This window comes from Pyrgilauda ruficollis, unplaced genomic scaffold (genome assembly GCF_017590135.1).
Source record: "Pyrgilauda ruficollis isolate IOZ18807 unplaced genomic scaffold, ASM1759013v1 scaffold3, whole genome shotgun sequence".
NCBI lineage: Eukaryota > Metazoa > Chordata > Aves > Passeriformes > Passeridae > Pyrgilauda > Pyrgilauda ruficollis.
Genome location: NW_024524377.1, coordinates 18,563,036 through 18,581,411, shown reverse-complemented (window position 1 = coordinate 18,581,411; position 18,376 = coordinate 18,563,036). Strand labels below are relative to the sequence as shown.

The window sequence follows — 18,376 nt, the reverse complement described above, 5'->3', positions numbered from 1 at the left end:
ACGTATTTTCATACTGAAGGGGGGAAACACTTAAGGAGAAGCTGTATTAATTCTACAGTAATTTTTACAGGGACTTCAGCAAGGTCTGCACCTGTGCTCCAGCCATTATAAGGAGCAGAGAGCTGTGTTTGCTACTTCACAAAAAGCTATTTTCACATTCAGTATATGTGTTTCCAAAGGAAAAAAAAAACACAATAGCAACAAGAGCCTGCCAAAAATTTCCCTGAGCTCTATTCTGTTTTTTAAACTATAGAACATTCTTTCACAGTTTGACAGTTAAAATGCTGCAGTTAATGTAATAAACAGAGAATTTTTTAAGTCGGCTGTCAAAACAAGTGACACTTTTTGTTAGAGATTTTCAGATTTTGAACAATAGAAAGTACCTTTCAAAGCAACAGCTTCATTATACAATCAAATTCTCAAAGTAATCTTCTCATCAAAGAACATTGTCTTATTTCTTTCAGGGTAATTATCTGAGTTCTGCAACCTCTCTGGAAACGGTTACTGTTACAAAATGCAGCTGTGTTGGTTTGAAAATTGTGGGTCCTGCTCAGGTCAGCTAGAGTCAGCACCTCTGAAGCCCTGACAATTCCTTTGAACTTTTGGCAGCTGTAACAGTGTCTAGTCAAAACTCGCACGACACTGAGGATTCATGGAGATTTTAACAGCTGTGCTACAGCTCAGTCCAGGGAGGATTTTCAACTAACAAAATCATTACGTATGTAAACTGCATACTGGAACAGTAGTTAATATGGTCCCTGTCTGTACAAGGTTACTTCAGTGAGTAAAGGGCTGCAAAAATAAGCACGTTCAGGGATAGGGAAAAATGTCAGATGAATATCAGTCTTGAGAAAATCTCTTTCTCCTCACTACACTCCATGAAAAATCTCCTATTACTATTCTTTCAGGTGATGCTGTGCAAGTGACGACACAGAGAGAAGACCAGTACTTTCCACAGCCTCCTTCCAGCCTTTCAGCTCTCTGTAAGCAGTCCATATGATAATCAATATTTATCCTGCTAATGTAAACTTACAATCACTGTTCTGGAAGTCATGACAGAAAGCAAATGTAGTGGGCAGCCAAAACCCATGATAACCAAAAGGGAAATCCTCCAAGAGATGACCTGCTCAGTTTGCCTAGGGCAAAGGAGAGAGTGCAGAGAAGCAGGATCCCAGCACACATAGCATTGCTCAGTCTCCAATGACTGGCGTCTGCTCAGAGGTGCAAAAGTGAGCTTTTGCACCTCTGGAAAGGTGCACAGGACATGTCTGTGAGCAAACAAGATCCCAATTCCATGACTCCCTAAGGGTGTATGGAAATACTCTGCTCTCACTCTGGCTTGTCCATGTATTTTGTGTGACAGGGAGCGAGTGCTCCTTTGGTTGTGTTGACTAGATCTCTAATAAGGAGAAGAAATAAAATGTATACTTCAAACCTATTGCTGCATGGCAGCGTTTCCTGTTTTTATAGCACAAGTGTTTGATGGCACTTTTTGAAATTCAATGCTTTTAGCAAGTTTTGGAAAAGTGCTGTTGAAATGAGCTTGGGATCTAAACAGGAATGGAGCCTGGAAAGGATACAGATGGAAACAGAACAGGAACAAGCACCTGGGTTAGGTGATTCAAAAATCCTTTACTATGAAAAATGTTCTCACACTGTAGGCAGGGCCCACCCCGTCCCATAGCAAAGACAAACTTTGCCAATGGCCTCAAGGTAGCAGGATCCAGCCCTGTGTACTTGCCTGTCTTGAATGGTCCCCTACAAGTAAATCTTCAGTGAAGCTGAGCTTCAGTTATTCCTTATTCTCGGTGCATTTAATTAGCAGTAAAATATGTCTGCCATGGTCACTAAACTCTACCTGCTTAAAGCTTGTCTTCAATGGAGGGTCAAACAGAGTTTATACTGGCTTTGAAGTCACGATAAAGCTGGCTGAAACAAAGGCTGATAATCAACACAGGTTTCTCTCGTTTCCATGTCACAAGGAAGACCCACACTATTAACTCATTATTCTGCTTACGGTTTCCTGAGAATCATCCTCATATGAGCATCTGGCCCAATCTGAGAGAGAAGCAGCATAGTGTCCTGTAGCTCCTCATCACACTCCTTTTTCTCCTCCTCAGTTGGCAAAGGGGCATCTTCACGCTCATCATCCAAAAATCGATAAAATAAGTATTTGTCTTGAAAGTGGTGTTCCTGGTCCACTGAAAACAACGTAACACATCAAATACTGAATGCTCCTCAACAAAACAAACCCTGTAGAAATCTGTGTAGTATCGTGTTTGTTACAGATAGATTATTTAAGAAGGGAAAGAAGGCTACAGAAAAACTGTAAGAGCGTGAAACTATTTCTCAGGTATGTAGCTTGAAGAGTATACTTTTAAATTGTGTACTACAAATACTTTCCAAAAGGCTTCTATATAAGTGTATTGTGAGTGTGTATAAAAACATGTATATTTTTTTTATTAGTTCTATTTTCTTATTGTTTGAAACTATTTCATTTAATCAAACAAATTGCACTGGGGAAAATGGTTATACTATGAATTTCTAAGAGGTATTCTCTAGCACAAACACGTTGCTCTGCATGTTTAGACAGGCTGAAAAAGGTAGCAAAAGCAACTAAAGTCCTTGTGATGTAGCAGAAATGTGTATCATCAAGGTATAATCCCAGGGGCAAGTTCATTGACCTGTGTCCTGGTGGAATAACTTAATGGAAGAACTTCCATGAGAAGACCTCTAAAGTAACATTATGATATTGCAAACCCCTGATCTTCCAGGTAAATCAGAGTGATGTGTTGAGTTGGATACTGTGATGGAGCTTGCACTAGCTTGCCCCAGAGAGTTCAAGGGAATACATGGCAGGAATTCAAGCTAGGGCCCTTAGGGTAAGGGAGCAGTGGAAACAATCTGCCTTCCCCATATGGAAATTTCTCCCTGGGATATGGGAAGCACAACAGACAATAAATGCAATTTTACTGTAACAGAGCTGCTCTTCTGCATTTAATAAAAATGTATATGCAAAGCTTCAAAAATGAATATTGCTTAGGAAACCTACCCTTTTTGAGGGCTGTAATATCCTGTTACCAACTAAATCCTGCCAAATGGAAACTGAAAGTCAATGTAAAACGCAATCAGAAAACTAACATAAAATCCCAGACTTCTGCACTGGAATATCTGGTGTGCTGAATTTGGGAACCCCTCCAAAACCAATGGGAATCATTGCAAAATGATGAATCTGAGCAAACACAAATACTCACATTCACATCTAAATACTGCAAATCTTTGATGAAGGTTAGTTTTATGTATGGTAATACATCCCTTGGTTTTGGCCTGAGTTCTACCCAGTTCTAATAATATAAGCATAAGCCAGTGTACTCCTAAGTATAATTACAGCTATCATTATAAAATGTTCATTTATGATGCAATATGCTCGTAAGTTAAAAAAGTACACTGGCAGCAAGATTCAAATAGTACTGCCTGTGCATCACACTTGCACTTATGAATGAACAGGCTTCTCTGTGGCATTTCTTTTAGGCTCATGATCCCTTTCGTTTTCATGAAAAAGAATACAGAGGTGTTGATGTCACACACTGCCCACATTTTCGTCAAGATACTGATTTTCTTTATCTTACCATGGTTAAGAACACCTTCTTCCAGCAGTACTTGCCACATGCCAACAGCCTGGGTTCGTAAATGGACACAAGGACTTTGTTGCATCATCCAGTCAACTAGTTCTGTCCCCACACAGCATTGCCTGAGGGACAGATAAACAGACAGGAATGAAAAGGAAGGCTGCCAAGAGAGAGACTGCACACAGTGACTGCCAGCAACAGTGGTATCTTAAACTCCATACAGACTTAGTGAGATCTCCCTGCAGAAAACCCCATGTCACCATCTACCTGCACATGCTTGAAATACCAGTGAAGGTGTCTAGTTTTGAGAGGATCACCTTAGAAAAACAAGTGTTTTGGGAAATGCAGAGTTCAGAGGATCTAATTCAGCCTGTGACACCTGGTACAAAACCTATAGCACCAGTGCAACAACCTCCAATCCAGTTTTCAAAAGAAACCTCTGTATACCATGGGATACCAAAAGCCACATTCTTTTCAGAATCTTGCATGAAAACAAAAATTTAATACTGTAGAAGTTATGCCAATGCAGCCTCCACAGGAAGAGTGAGTGCTATGAAGGTGTTCCTGCATTTATAACCAAGCCTCTGTCACACTGTATTTGGAGACACTCATTTTAGTATAGTGATCCTGAGGCTCTCTCATGGGAGGTCTTGGTAACCTTGCACCTCTGGACTGACACAGAGGCAGACAAGAGCAGGTCTCAAGTTCTGGAGAACACCCAAAAAAGGTTAAAAAAGCAAAAAGCCACAAGGTCACTTAGTAAAATTCTTTATCATAACGCTCCCTAGCTCAGCAGAACAGTAAGAGTGTAAGAGAAAATGGTGCAGTTGTTTGGACCAGCACTGCTCTTGATTTATCATATATGCTCTTTTGTTATTCTAGACCAATCAGCAATGTCATATTGTGACATATTCTTGAATCAACTCACAAGTGCCAAATATCTTTGTATATTAAATACATTTTGGGCTGAAATACGGAAAATCAAGACATTTATTTCAAATGAAGATCAGCAACATATTGATTTACTATTTAGAAAAAGACTCAGAGATTAAAAAATAATTTTTACTTAAAAACACTCTGAATAATGAATTAGGCATTTGATTTAATCATTAGACACTAAAACAAACTGATTGTTTCTTAATCCAATAGTAGGTAGATCTGACACCTTGCAGGCAGATTTCTTTCTACAAGTGCCATTGTTATCCCACTTCAGCAAGACTGTGCTGCCACCAGCAGGAAGATAAGAGAGCCTGGCAATACACTGAAAAAAAAATTAAATAGAGCAGCAAATCTGCATCAGGAATGTTTCTCACCAGGTGAATTTTCAGAACGCCACAGCAAGCAAGACTGCTGTAGCAATCAGTACAGGAACATAATATATTAATAAACTTTTCTATTATCTCTTACTGATATATAAAGAGAACAGAATCTTCATTTTAACTTGGTACTACACAAAACATTCCAGCTAACTATGCTATTAACTATGCTTTGGAAGAGTGTTTGTATGTGAACGCCCTGTTCACAATAATGGACTCAATTTCCAGTCAAATTACTTCAGAAAGGATTTACCAGGCCCATTAAAGACTGCACAACATCCAACACAAATAGCATCACAGAATAATTTCAGACCTTTTGAGACCTGCAAGTATGGTATGGCATACATCAAAAATCAGGGAATGGCAGGCATAAAAATTCAGAGACCTCTATACAATCAGCTCACACACCTGTAAGTCTTCAGATGGTATTTACGATCTCTTATCATGTGAGGAGCTCGGGACAGAATTGTATTTCGCAAAATCTTTCCAGCTCTAAGGATCTTTTCTGAAGGAACCTTGGTGATCATGGATAAAAAGAAAGACCAAGAAACACAGATTTTAAACTTTCTGAAATCTCTGTACTGCTTTCTGCAAAACGAAACACAAATGCTCTTTTTCCTGAATTAAAAGTCCTCTTGCACAGAGGCTTACTTTTGCAGAGCAATGTAGCATATATTTGGGATTTTAAGTTTCACATACTTCTCACATCTAACAGAAAGCATCACTTCAGCTGATTCATATTACACTGTTGGAAGTAGTTATTTCCATTTGTCTAACAGCCTGGCTCTACAGCACACCTACGTTCTATTACCTGCGTAATGGTTTTAGTAGGATGATGTGGGATGTGAGGATCAATAAGAGGTGTCTGAAAAATAAAATGAAATTAAATAATTTTTTTTTTAAGGTTGACCAGAAAAATAAAGACTGAAGTAAAAGGAATGAACAAAAAAGCTGTAATAACCAAGAATAATGTGAAAGTCCAAGCTCTGCCCAGGACACAGGAATATATAAAAAGCTTCTGAACACACCCTAAAGGCAAACTTGGTCATTGAGACTCAGCAAATTAAAACAGTGACATGACACGTGAAGACGAATAACAAATCTGTGCTAAACTTTGTAAAGTACTAATGAAATGGGCAATGGCCAAACGTCACACCAGATCTGAGCACACACAGCATAGTTACCTCTTCTCCCTGCACAACAGCATTCCCCCACACACACCTGCTTTGCCATTCAGCCCCTCACCACAGAAATTCTCTCCTCCTTCAGCACCTTTTTCTATTCAGCTCTTTTCTCCCTTACAGCATAGCACAAGAAACAGGAATGGAGATAGAGCTCTTCTTCCTCTGTGTTTTCTAAATTATCACCAGGCTGAGCTGGCAACGCTTTTATAGCCACTCTCTGAAATGCAGAGGCACGCAGGCCACTCACAGGGACCCAGGCAAGGACTGGGACTGGCAAAGAAAAAAGGAAAGAACAAAGCAAGTGGCTTGGTTCTACAAAGGGAACAGTGAAAGGAAAGACCATCGGGGCTCTACAGGGGAGAAGGAGAGAAGGGGATGAGAGAAATGGGAAAACAGGCACATAACAAACAGGTGAAAGAGGGAGACAGAGCACATGGCACAACACAGAGGGAAAGGGAAAGCGCAAGGTTAAAGGACGGTAGAAATGGAGACAAAGGAGAGCAAGAGTGAACTTCAGCAGCCATGTGACAGTGATGGGAACACCTTTGTGTTTGGGCCTGGTAGTTAACAGCATGGACCAAATTCACTTTGAGCATGTGATGGCAGGAGACTCGACACAAGGGCTGACTTTGACTGGCGCTCAGGGCTGGCCGACAGCAGATCAGGCTGGCAGAGCTCTCCCACAAGGGCAAGACTCTGCACCTTGGCCCAAGGCAGCCACGGTCCCACCGCAGCCCTACGGCAAAGCCAAGGCAGCCGGGGCAGAAGTACGGTGAAATGTGCCAGGTACTTCCAGGCTGAGTACCCTTTTCCTTAAACTGGCCAGCTGTCCATCAGCCCCCACGGGATTTTAACGATGTGAAAAAGTCCTTGTAGTTATCAAATAGGGCTAAGAGTTAAAAACGCATGAGGAAACTATGGTGGGAAGGAGAAAATGAGGGAAGCATATGACAGAAATCAATAATCTTATATAGAGGCCTGTATATGGAAACCAATACAAAGTTCTTGTTTCTATTCATACCTTACAAGAAGTCTCTGAAAAGACATATCAATACAATTAAAATGGGATTCCTTATTTTTCTCATTTAATTTTTATAATTTCTCATTTTTTTCATTTAATAAGTCAACCATTTTTCATAAACTCATTTAAGTTCCAAACATTACTGTCCAGCCAGAAGAGCAGTAGTACATCCCTCAATATTTCTTGGTTTCTGGAACTGTGTGGAATCTGCTCTAGATAGTCTATATTTGCAGCTAACATAGGCAAAGAATAGCAAAAATCTAATGAAAACAAAACCATAGAATAACAATCTCAAACAGGTACAATATCCTCAATTTAGCTTCCAGATTTTAATTCTAGCTAGGAATATACTTAGAGGAGAGATAAAATGTGTAAGACAAAAAATATAGGAGATTTTTACAAACTAGCAAAAACAGACTAGCAAAAACAAATGCATATTTTTGTTCTTTGGAGTTTCAATTAAGTTTTAACAAAAATGCATAAACTAATAGGTGAAAAATTGAACATGGATGAAGATTGTTTAATAAATCTCCCAACCTAATCAAAACAGAATATAAGACATCATTTGGAAGAAAACTGACTCAACCCAAAAAGGTGAAAGCTAAGACACAGCACAAGAACCTCCAGAAAACAGCAGGAAGGCTTGTTCACCTACATCCTGACCAATACAGAAGGATCAGCTGCAAAGATAGAACATAACTTGGGTGAGGGTGATCGTGAAATGATCCAGTGTCAGAACTTTACAGAAGGAAGAAAGAGCATCAAAGCAGACACAATGGATTAGGAAGAAAAGTTTCCATAAGAACACAATACTGATAGCCGTATTCCTGGAGTGGGTCATGGGGGAACAAGTGTGAGGCAAAAGGAGTTAATGGGAGCTGGCAGTTACTTAAAGAAACAACATTAATGATACATACAATATATACTCGAACTTGACTAGAAGGTGAAGTAAAGACTTAGCTAAAGAAAGAGCTCTTCACTGACACACAAGAAGGAAATACACAGAAAGGAGAAAGTAGGGAGTCTAAAGGAAGTATAAATTGAATAACAAAAGACAGAATTAGAAAAGCAAAGGTATAGAATGAAACAGACCTGCCAAGAAATATCAAGAGATACAAAAACATTCCACAAGTACATAAGTAGTAAAAGAAAGAAAACAAATAGTGTTGAGCTACTGTTTAACAGAGGAAAATCTGTTTACAGGTGGTTCAGGAAGGCCAGAAACTTTTGATTTATTTTTAATCAATGTCCATTAGAAAGATCATTGGCAGAGAGATGGTTAATATCCCAAGTAGTAGAGTGACAGGAGCAAAATCTCAACCTTGAAAAAAACCCAAAAAACATAAATAGCTGTTTTCAGATTGGCTTTGTAGAATTTCATGCAGGAAACTTGAAGAGCACGAAGAAACTTAAAGAGGGCTGCATCCATCTCGGAACCATCAGCAGCCACTCTTGGGGTCTAAGGAAGGCAGCTGAAGACAGAAATATGGAAAAGGAGAAGCTGAAAAAATTTAGATGTCAGCTTAAAGTCTTCCTGGAAAAAGTCAATTTGTAAACACTTAGAAAAGACCAGGGAGATGAGCCACATGTGACATATATTAACCAAGCGCAGATTATGCCACACTGATCTAATTTCTTTTCATGATCAAGTAGCAACATTGATAGATTAGACAAGAAACCCTTGTAGATTTTCAACCCTTTAATAAGGCTTTAGCACTTTCTTATCAGATATTCGCTTCTGCAGCAGTCAGATTAAATTCTTACCAAATAGGTGCAAAGTCAGTTGGAAAAGTGCATTTTGAAAGCAATTACCAGTGAAGCAAAGTCAAACTGGCAGTCATACCAGAAGTCTATTCAAAGCAGCATTCAAGAATATATCACATCTGATAATATTAAATATTAACATGGGATGAAGCAGAATACACCTTTTATTGATTCTGCAGGAAACTTCAGGATAGGAGGCATTGCACATACATTGCAGAATAAGTTTACAATATGAAACACTTGTAACATTGGTCTAAAAATGATGCTTTTATGCAACACACAGTGATGACTACATTTCTGAAGCAGGTGCAGTCAGGGTAGGGAACAATCGTCTTAGTGCAGTACGACAGAAAACGAAAATAGGTTTATAATGTTTTAAATATTTAAATATTAAACACAACTGAATAACCAATGCCATACTTGTGTGAAAGCAGCAAATACTGTGCTACTGGAATGTAGTAATATATTAGATACAGAATGGTGTTCTGCTTTAGTCAGCTTAGGTAAGACCTAATATAAAGCACTGTGTCTCATTTGCCCATTTTACTCCAAAAGCATCTAAACCAGGTGGACAGAATTTAGAGGAAAGCAACAAGAATAGTCAGAAAACACAACATAAATAATCAAAGTTGTTGAGCTAAGGAAAAGGAAAATCTTTGCAGAGGTGTGATTAAAAAAGTCTTCAGATTTAAAAGGCCTTTGAAAATGAGAAAGAAGTGGCCTAGTCCATCATGCAGAGATCAGGAAATAATTTAAATTGCTCTAAGAAAGATTCAATTTAGTCATCACTGAAGCTTTCCTTGCAGTGTGGATAGTGAATGCTGGCAGATTGCCAGAGAGGTCTGGTTCCTCCATCTCTGGGAGGATACACAAGGAATCTGTCAGGAGTGACACTGCTATAGTGTACATGTGCTCGGGGATGGACTCAATGCTTTCCTGAAGTAGTTTGTAGCCTCACTACATGGTGCCGCGCAATTTGCGAGGTCAGAGGCGATCAGTAATAGAGCTCCCAGGGCAGTGAGCCCGGACAGTCATTCCTCCTGAGGGACAATGCCATCATCATCCCGAAGACATCCCCAAAGAACAAAGAGTCCCCAAAGTTACAGCGTTCCAAAGCTGCTGCAGTGAGCTCTGGCTGCACTAGTGATTAGCTGAAATGCAATAAATGGAACTTGGACTTAGTTTGCTATAGAAAGGCAAGACATATTTCAAAGGCAGAGAAATGTAACATCAGTTAGTTAATAGGAGATACAGGGTTCCAGCAACAACTTCGCATCAGATAAAAAATACATTCTGAAAGGGACAGTCACAGCTTGGCTAAAGACCAAGAATTGTTTTGTGAATCTTTACAATCCTGGATCTTTCATTAAGGATTGCTTAGAAAGCACTTAAAAAAACCCCAACAAACTAGCTCTCCCTTTAAAACAGCAGAGAGTGAGGAGAGTGTTTAATTGACTTCTTAACACATCCTGGTATCTTTGAAGAATTAATGAGACTGAAGTACATACAAGGGGAAGAGAGGTCCTTGATGATCCCATTTTTCAGGACTTCTGAATAAGGGAAAAGTTATCAGGCAAAGAGCTCAGATAAGCAAGCCAATTACAATAGTTTACAAACTATTATTCACCTCCTGGCCACAGGAGTGACCAGTGTAACTGCTCTTAGCTTTCCTTCAGTGTGAGATAAGCAACACAGCAATACCACACACAGTTTGCTATGACCTGCTGATCTTCCCTGTAGGGAAGGAGGTCATATGGGTCTAGAGGGTGGAGAAGGGAAAGCTGCTGGTTTTGGTAGGGGAAAGCAGAACATCATTATGAGAAACTGTGGTAAAAAGGCTTTTATCATTAACACTGACAAACTCCATATCTGTAGTACACATTTATGGATTCACATTTGAGCCATTCAAACAAACACTTCACAAAGCCAATCACAAAACTCCCTATTTAAATTGGGGTGAAGCAGAGAAAGCAATAATTTTAGCCTCCATTCCTTTCAAGATTCAAATATTTATGCATGAGAGCAATACCACAGATTTAAATAGGACTATTCATGTGTATAATTTTATGCATACATTTAATCTGTGGAGAAATAGGCCTTAGATTTCAAACTACAGGGCAAGGCCTGTCTTTATTTTAGTGTTTCTTACATCACTGAGCAATATGCAGACAAATAAATAATAAAATGAACAGCAATAATAGTGACCTACCATGAGATCTGTATTTGTCAACTTATTTGAATCTGCTTAATAAAATCCAAGAACATCTCTTACAAAAATAGATTTTTCTATTCCCCTTGACAAATAGCTGTAAAGGGATGTTTCTGAGCCTTTACATATGAATGAATGCTTTAGATCTATAGCAATTTGGATCTATAAAATCAAGTGATGAAGGGAACTTAATTTACTATTCTCAAATGCAAACATAGGATATGTGTATTGCAAAGAACTAAGGTGAAATAAAGTGAAAGCCAATGAATCACTTTTTTTTTTTCACATGACCTCAGTGTAGCTCATCTCTGAACACAGGACAAGTTTCAGTATTGATTGGAGTTAACCACAGCATGTTACCAGGGTGATCAGATAAACTTGTGCACTACTGTTGATCCCTTTATTTTCAGCTGGGGAACTGAAAAGAATTGCAAGTGACATCTGTTTTCCTGCTGGCTGCCAAGGGGATCCAGAACAAAGGACAAAAGCCACGCACACGTTGAAAGGTGTCAGCAGCAACAACCACATCACTAAGAGAGGTCTGTTTATTTTACATCCTCAGTATTTATCACTATTGGTGATTTATGGTCTAATCCAAATCCCACTGAAATCACTAGGAAGTCCCTAATTGATTCAATGAATTTTGAGCCAAGCCCACAGCATCTGATTCTCCTAAGTGTATCTCAGGGAGCAGAGCATCTTTAGCTCTTACTGGTTCCAAATGACTCCTGATGCCTTCTGACAACTGACATTTTTGACTGATATTTTTTAATATCTTTGTATACATCTCCCAAAAGACTTCTAGTGCCCTATCTGGTTCACATGGGAAGAAATAAAATATATTAAAAAAAACCTCCATTCCCACAATATTGGCAAAATCATAGCCAGCCAGTAGGATACAGCTGACAACTAGCCAGAGTCCCCACTGCCCTCCCACACAACTCTCACCATTCTTTCTCACCAAAGACAGAGATAAGAGTTCCAAAGATGGTGTAGAGATGACTCTTTTTCCAATACGGGTCATTACCTCCAGCACTACAGAATAACCATATAACAGGGATAAAGCTGAGCATACAATATCATAGCTTTTGGAGTGCATTTTCAGCTGGAAAGCAGTCTTGGATAGAGTATCTTGAAGTTAACTCCATTGGTCCTATTTCCAGCTGCAGTGGAAGAGTGTCTATGCAGACTGCACCAACCTCTGCTAGGATACTACAGGGAAAACAACACCCTTATTGAATGCAGATTGCTGAACATGAGAGAAACAGCTGACCAAAGATCTCATCATAAAAAGGTTCTTTGGAACACATTTTTGTCAAAATTTGAAGGAAAATGTAATCAATATTGTAGGAGTTCCCCTGAGATTAGCTCAGTTTGTCAGAGCATGGTGCTAATAACATCAAGGTTGCAGGCCAATCTCCACAAGGGCTATTCACTTAGGAGTTGGAATTCATTATGCTTTATCCTTGTGGGTCCCTTCCAACACAGAATATTCTGTGCTCTGTGACTATACTAACCTATCTGCCATAGCCCTGTGTAGAATATGCTGATACACTGACCAATGCTTGTTATCAGAAAACAGTCTGTGTGATGACCTCTAACCCCTGAAAGTGCATGGTCCATATGAAACCTTGGCACACACTCCCTGCTGTGGGGACTTTCAATAGCTGGGACATGGAACCAGCACTGAGCTCTGGATTCCACCCAGACTGTCATATTTAATCACAGAGCCAATCACTGAATATTCTGAGTTGGAAGGAACCCACAAGGACCATCAAGTCCAACTCTTAGATGAATGGCCCATACAAGGAGATTCACTACACTCCCTCAGAAAACAAAAAAAGTGGAAATAGAAATGCAATCATCACTCCTATCATGCTGTAAACAATTCATTCTCTTCTTCACTCTCCTCACAAACATGTGCAACAGCTGGGAGAGCCAGCCTGTGTTCCACAAGACAGCACTGGCAGCCAAAAAAAGCAAAGTACCTGCTCACATCTCCTAATTGGAAAAGTCCAAAACTGACAATGAGTGACCTCATCCCAGGTCTGTAGGGGACTTCACAATTAACAAATACTTGGCAACTAACAAAGGACAAATTAACCAAGAAGAACACACGTTTTAAAAGTCTAGACAGTCTCAAATTGTACTACCAAAGGATATTCAAGCCACTCATGCTCACAGAAGACAACTATTCTAATTTCTTAACAAACATCTGTAAACAGCAAAATGGGGAGAATGGCAAGATAGAAATGGATGAACACACAGTCACAGGATATTTGCAAAATTAGGGAAGAAAATGATCAAATTTTAAAAATCTTCTGAGTTTCATGAAGCTATAGCACCTGTAACCTAAAAACCCATAATCTAACTACAAACTATCTAAACCAAGCAAAATAGCCTAGTAGAAATTGTCAGGGCCAGTGGTTAAAGACAGCCCAGGTTTTTTTGACTGCATGACCTTACACAAATCACCTAATCACAGTGTGTTTCATTTTTTGCTTTCTAGAGAGAGGAATACTAATCATTTCTACCTTTATAAAATGCTTTGAATACTGTCAGCAAATGGGCTACTATCAAAATATTCAGAGTAATGATGACTGGTTTAAAATCTATGTTCTTTAAATGTAATACAATGTGAAGACTATGCTGTATTTTAAAATACATTCTAAAATTGCTTTTCTTTAGTAATCTACATTTTTAATAGCATAAACAGGAAAAGGTGTTCTTTAAATTCTCAAATATTCAGTGTAGCAAATTTATTTTAGGAAGTTAAATTGAATTCACATTATTAACACTTCTACAATGTTTTCTTGACAAACTATAAATGTCCCTCCTTTTAGCACAAAATGATTCAGCCATTACCAAAAATGACACTTCACTGTGAATGTCAAAGGGAAAAAGAATATTGAAACAGACTATGACCAGAGCACAAAGCCCCCCAGAACATGGCTAATGATGTCTTATTTTCCCGTCATTTTTCTACTTCCCTGCTACAATGAAACAGCTGCTATAACTACACTGCCTGCATTGAATAAAATGTCAGAAAATGCTAACTCTGCTGTGAGCATTCCCAATATTCTGACAGAGGTGTGACTACAGTTATCACAACGAGTTTCAAGCCAGTGTTGTCAGGGTTTCTCTGCTCCTGCATTTCTTTAACCTAAGAAAGAATAAAACATTTTTTTAATCTCTCATGCAAACTACTGGTTTCTTAGTGTCCATGGCTTTAAAAGTATGCTTACCTGAAATTTCTTACTTCTTTAGAAACAAGCTATAATGACAAAGACTTTAATAGTACAATAAATATTAGGCAGCAATGTTACCAGTTTTTAAGGCCTGTCTCTCATGCAATGCATGCTCCAGGCACACAGCATCTATTGAAAAGACAAACTGAAGGGATGTTGAAGATTAGCAAGCGTCTGGAGGATTTAACCCACTTATTTCTAGGTACCTTTTTAACTTTGGCAAGCATCTCCTATCTTCAAAACTCCCAGAAGGTACTCTGTCTAGAAAACGGGATTGGATGGGCTCTCCTAGGTTTCAATCACATCCAGATGCCAGAAGTGCCTTCTGAGGACAAGGCAGTAAAATTTTAGATTAAGTGATTTCATGTCAAACGTAAGGGTGCCAAAACCTGGATGGAGTTTGAATTGTGTGTGAAATGTGAACCTTTTAAAATTAGTGGCAAAATTCTTGACTTCAGTGTAGTCAAAACACTACCCAAGTGAGGCAAGAGGACCACTGCCTCCTGGGTGACAGCAATTTATGTATTGTGTGATCCCCACTAGTCATTGCACCTCTGAGTGTCTCAACCTCTCCATGGTAAAATGGGGACAACAGTGTCTACTCACAACTTCAACAAATGATGAGAATAAGCAACTGAAAACACTGCTAAATGCTGCAGCTGGAATCCTGGAAGTCTAGTGTCTACAAATTCATGTTGGGAAATTTAAAATTATTTTGAACACAGAAAGGAAGAGTCATCTCAAAGTAAGACTTTGAAGGGCTATCTCCTGAATTCCCTGGGGAGGTCAGAAACAAGGCAAAGCCCCTGGCAAGTGGGCAAACAAAGTTAATTTAAATCTGTTTTATGCTTCTTCTGGTGATTTCATGTTCCTTATTCTCCAAGTTCAGTACAGTGCATTGTGTCAAAGTACATGAAATGAAGAAACATTGAAGGAATGTAGCACATGAACCTCAGAGTCCAGCTTCCCTATCTAGCCCTCTTTCTTCTTCCTGTCATCTTTTTCAGAAATAATTTTTTGCAAAAAATAAAAGAGAGAAGGAATAACCTAACAATATCCAGCGCAACACCTTCTGGTGTCCTACTTCTCAGGAGATTTTTATTGATCTATATTGATGTTTTCCATCTACATGGAATATATTTCCTAAAAAGGTAAATTGTTGTTTCTGCAGAATATGAAAATAAACACAGGAAAGAAATCCCAAACTGATGGCTTGATCAGAACACATTTTACAAAAGAACAAACATTCTTCTTTCAGCCGGGTACTTTTTACTTCAATGGTTTTAAGTCTTCTGTCGTAAACATAAAAAAACCCCCACCAAGCTCTGGTTTAATTTACATATTTGTGTGTCAGTGGAAAGATATGCATTCTGCTCTTGACAAATATCCACAAAACAACCTTCTTATCTTTCTTAAAACTTCTATTTCCCTTGATGTCTACAAAAAGCTTGTCAAAGTGGTGGGTGTGGACGTTGATGAGCTGAACCATGCTACCTACCCTATCTAATCCAAGTTTCTCAAGCTGTGTAGGATAAGGGCTTTTTTTTTTCATTTTATGGTAAAATCCAATTGTGATCTCACGCATTTAACAAGCATGAAAAGAAACTGTAACTGCTGTATTAGTTAATCAGTTCATTCAGTGCTCTTTAGAGTGTCGGTAATTGCATTGATTAAGAACATACAAAGGCATTTGGAATCAAATTATTGATCTGAACAAGACAGATCAATATGCTGGTTTTCACATTAATGCCACAGTGCATTGGGAATAATCACTAAATAAAATACCAATATTGACTTAATGTGCATCTGTGTGAACAGTAGATATGCTCTGATTAAATAGCAGAAGAGTAATGCTTTTAATTCCTGTCAATTACAACAAGATATTATTTTAATTGGAAAATAGTAAATATTTCATATTTGCAAATTTGCTTCTTCTCTAACATTCTACAGAGTTTGCTGCTGCCTAGCTTGCTACTATATAAACCAGGCCTGTTTACATTTTTTCTTATTTTGAATTTAGCTCATCTTCCCTGATTAACTAGCGAGGGACAGACACTTCTAAACAAACTCTGTGATGCTTCTGTTGCTAAATGAATCTTTACTGCAACTTGAGAAAAAAACTGGCTCCACAAATGCACACAGAACACTGCAGTAATTAACCCAAAATGGGTAAGGAGAGGCAAAATTACTCTACCTGACATTTCCCCCAGCTAACCACATCTCTTTACATCCCAATTCACCACAGCATGTTTCTGAAAGAGATGACCTCTTTTTACCTCTCTCAGTATGTAGCCCAAGCTGTGTAAATTCTGTGATGTCTGGCTTTTAGAGATATCACAGAACCAGCCCCATCCTTGTGAAAAGGAAGAGCACCTATTGTATGTATTTTGTAATTTATCCCCTTTTTCCCATGTCTCTTCAATGCTGGCATTGATTTTCATATTATTGCTAAAAGTATTGTTTTGTCCAGCTGAAATTCTGTTCCTGCCATCTGTCAACAACTCACCCCCTTTCTAAACATAATCTCAAAATCTTATTTGGCTTGACTCTTTAGTGACTCTTAGTGGGTTGTGTAAAGGATAACAACTGTTGCACCACATTAATGAAAATGAAAATCATGAAAATGAAAATTCTGAGTGAAAATGTTGTTCTAGAGAAATTTACTTACTGTAATCCAAATCAGTTTGCCTAGAAACACTGAATGTACACAGAGTACTCCCAGCTAAACTGTGTTTAAAAAACTCTGAGATTTCTGTAATAATGTAGGAATCTTCAGCTTCTCCATGACAGTCGGATAGGAGACTGTCTTGGGGAAAGGGAAAGGCATCCTTCCCTGAGAAACTTTTGTTATACTGAAGGCCAATATTATTGCAGATTGTCCAGTGCCTGTACTGCCATAAGGTCACTTTTCATGCAGAAATCCAGGTTCTCTATCCCAAACTACACCACAGCAGAAAAGGACAAAACAAAATAGACAGCATTTCAAGAACACTGACTGGAACACTGAAGTAATTGAATAGAGTAAGTACCATTCAGGAGTTCTAGCTAGGTAGCCCCTGGTTTCCTCTACCCCAGTTTGGACCAGCACACCAGGATGACAGGAAAGCCATTCTATTCCATAGGCCCAGGAATGCTGCGGCAGTGGCTATATATTTACAGCACAAGGAATGCCAGAAACCTTACTGTCACAGTTTTGTCAACACCACCAGGTTTTCCAACATCATCCTGGAATGCACAGCAGCTAACACTGACACTGAGCAGAATCTGAACCAAATCAGGGGAAACAAAAGGGAAGGGGGATTGTCATGCTCCTTTACCTTTCGGATCCCTACAGTTTTATCAGAAAAGATAAGGAACCTTGTTCAGCCAGAGACAATAGGCACTTCTCAGGTTTGTTGCTCGGCGTCATTTGGAATAGCAGCCTGCAGACTACAAACTGAAAATCCCTAATCTAGACTAGCTCTGAACACAATTAAGACAACTCGAGAGGACATAGGGAGAGGGGAACAAATATTTGCCTGTCTCCATATGTACTACAGAAGTAACAGGAATACATTATACAAATCTGTATTTATACACAGGAGATTGAAATCACAGAGAGTCCTTTGTAATTTAGCAGTGAAGTGCAAGAGAGCTGCAAGCTGGTCTGACAAAGCAATTCCCTGCCAATTCTCCCTCTGCTTCCTGTGCAGTTGATGTAGGCAGAAATGCTGGCTCTGGGGCACGAGAGAGTGTCAGTCCACAGCTGTCAGACTCAGCAGAGCTTTGTGCTGAGGTCAGATGTTTACAGCTGCAGATAGATCACAGCATTCTCAAAGAGGACCACTGGGGTTCATTGCCTCCTTGAATCCCACACCCAGGCCCTATCCTGTAGATTGTGCTGGCCCTGGCCAGGAAGCTCATTTTCAACCAAAACTGAAGAAAGTTAAATCCAGAAAAAATGTTTATGTGTTTCTGACAGTTCTGCTCCCTTACCACAGGCTAGCATGAGCATCAGTGCTACAG

General features: G+C 39.1%; 1 protein-coding gene across 1 annotated transcript in view; it reads right to left on the bottom strand.

Annotated features, from left to right (window-relative positions):
• RAPGEF4 (Rap guanine nucleotide exchange factor 4) overlaps window positions 1-18,376 on the bottom strand; it is a 144,283-nt gene that overhangs the window by 48,732 nt on the left and 77,175 nt on the right. Inside the window, exons 8-11 of the mRNA XM_041473406.1 lie at window positions 5,757-5,810; window positions 5,354-5,460; window positions 3,630-3,751; window positions 2,018-2,201 (exon numbers count right to left, since the gene is read on the bottom strand). Coding sequence (XP_041329340.1) covers window positions 2,018-2,201; window positions 3,630-3,751; window positions 5,354-5,460; window positions 5,757-5,810 — 467 coding nt within the window. The remainder of the gene's footprint in view (window positions 1-2,017; window positions 2,202-3,629; window positions 3,752-5,353; window positions 5,461-5,756; window positions 5,811-18,376) is intronic.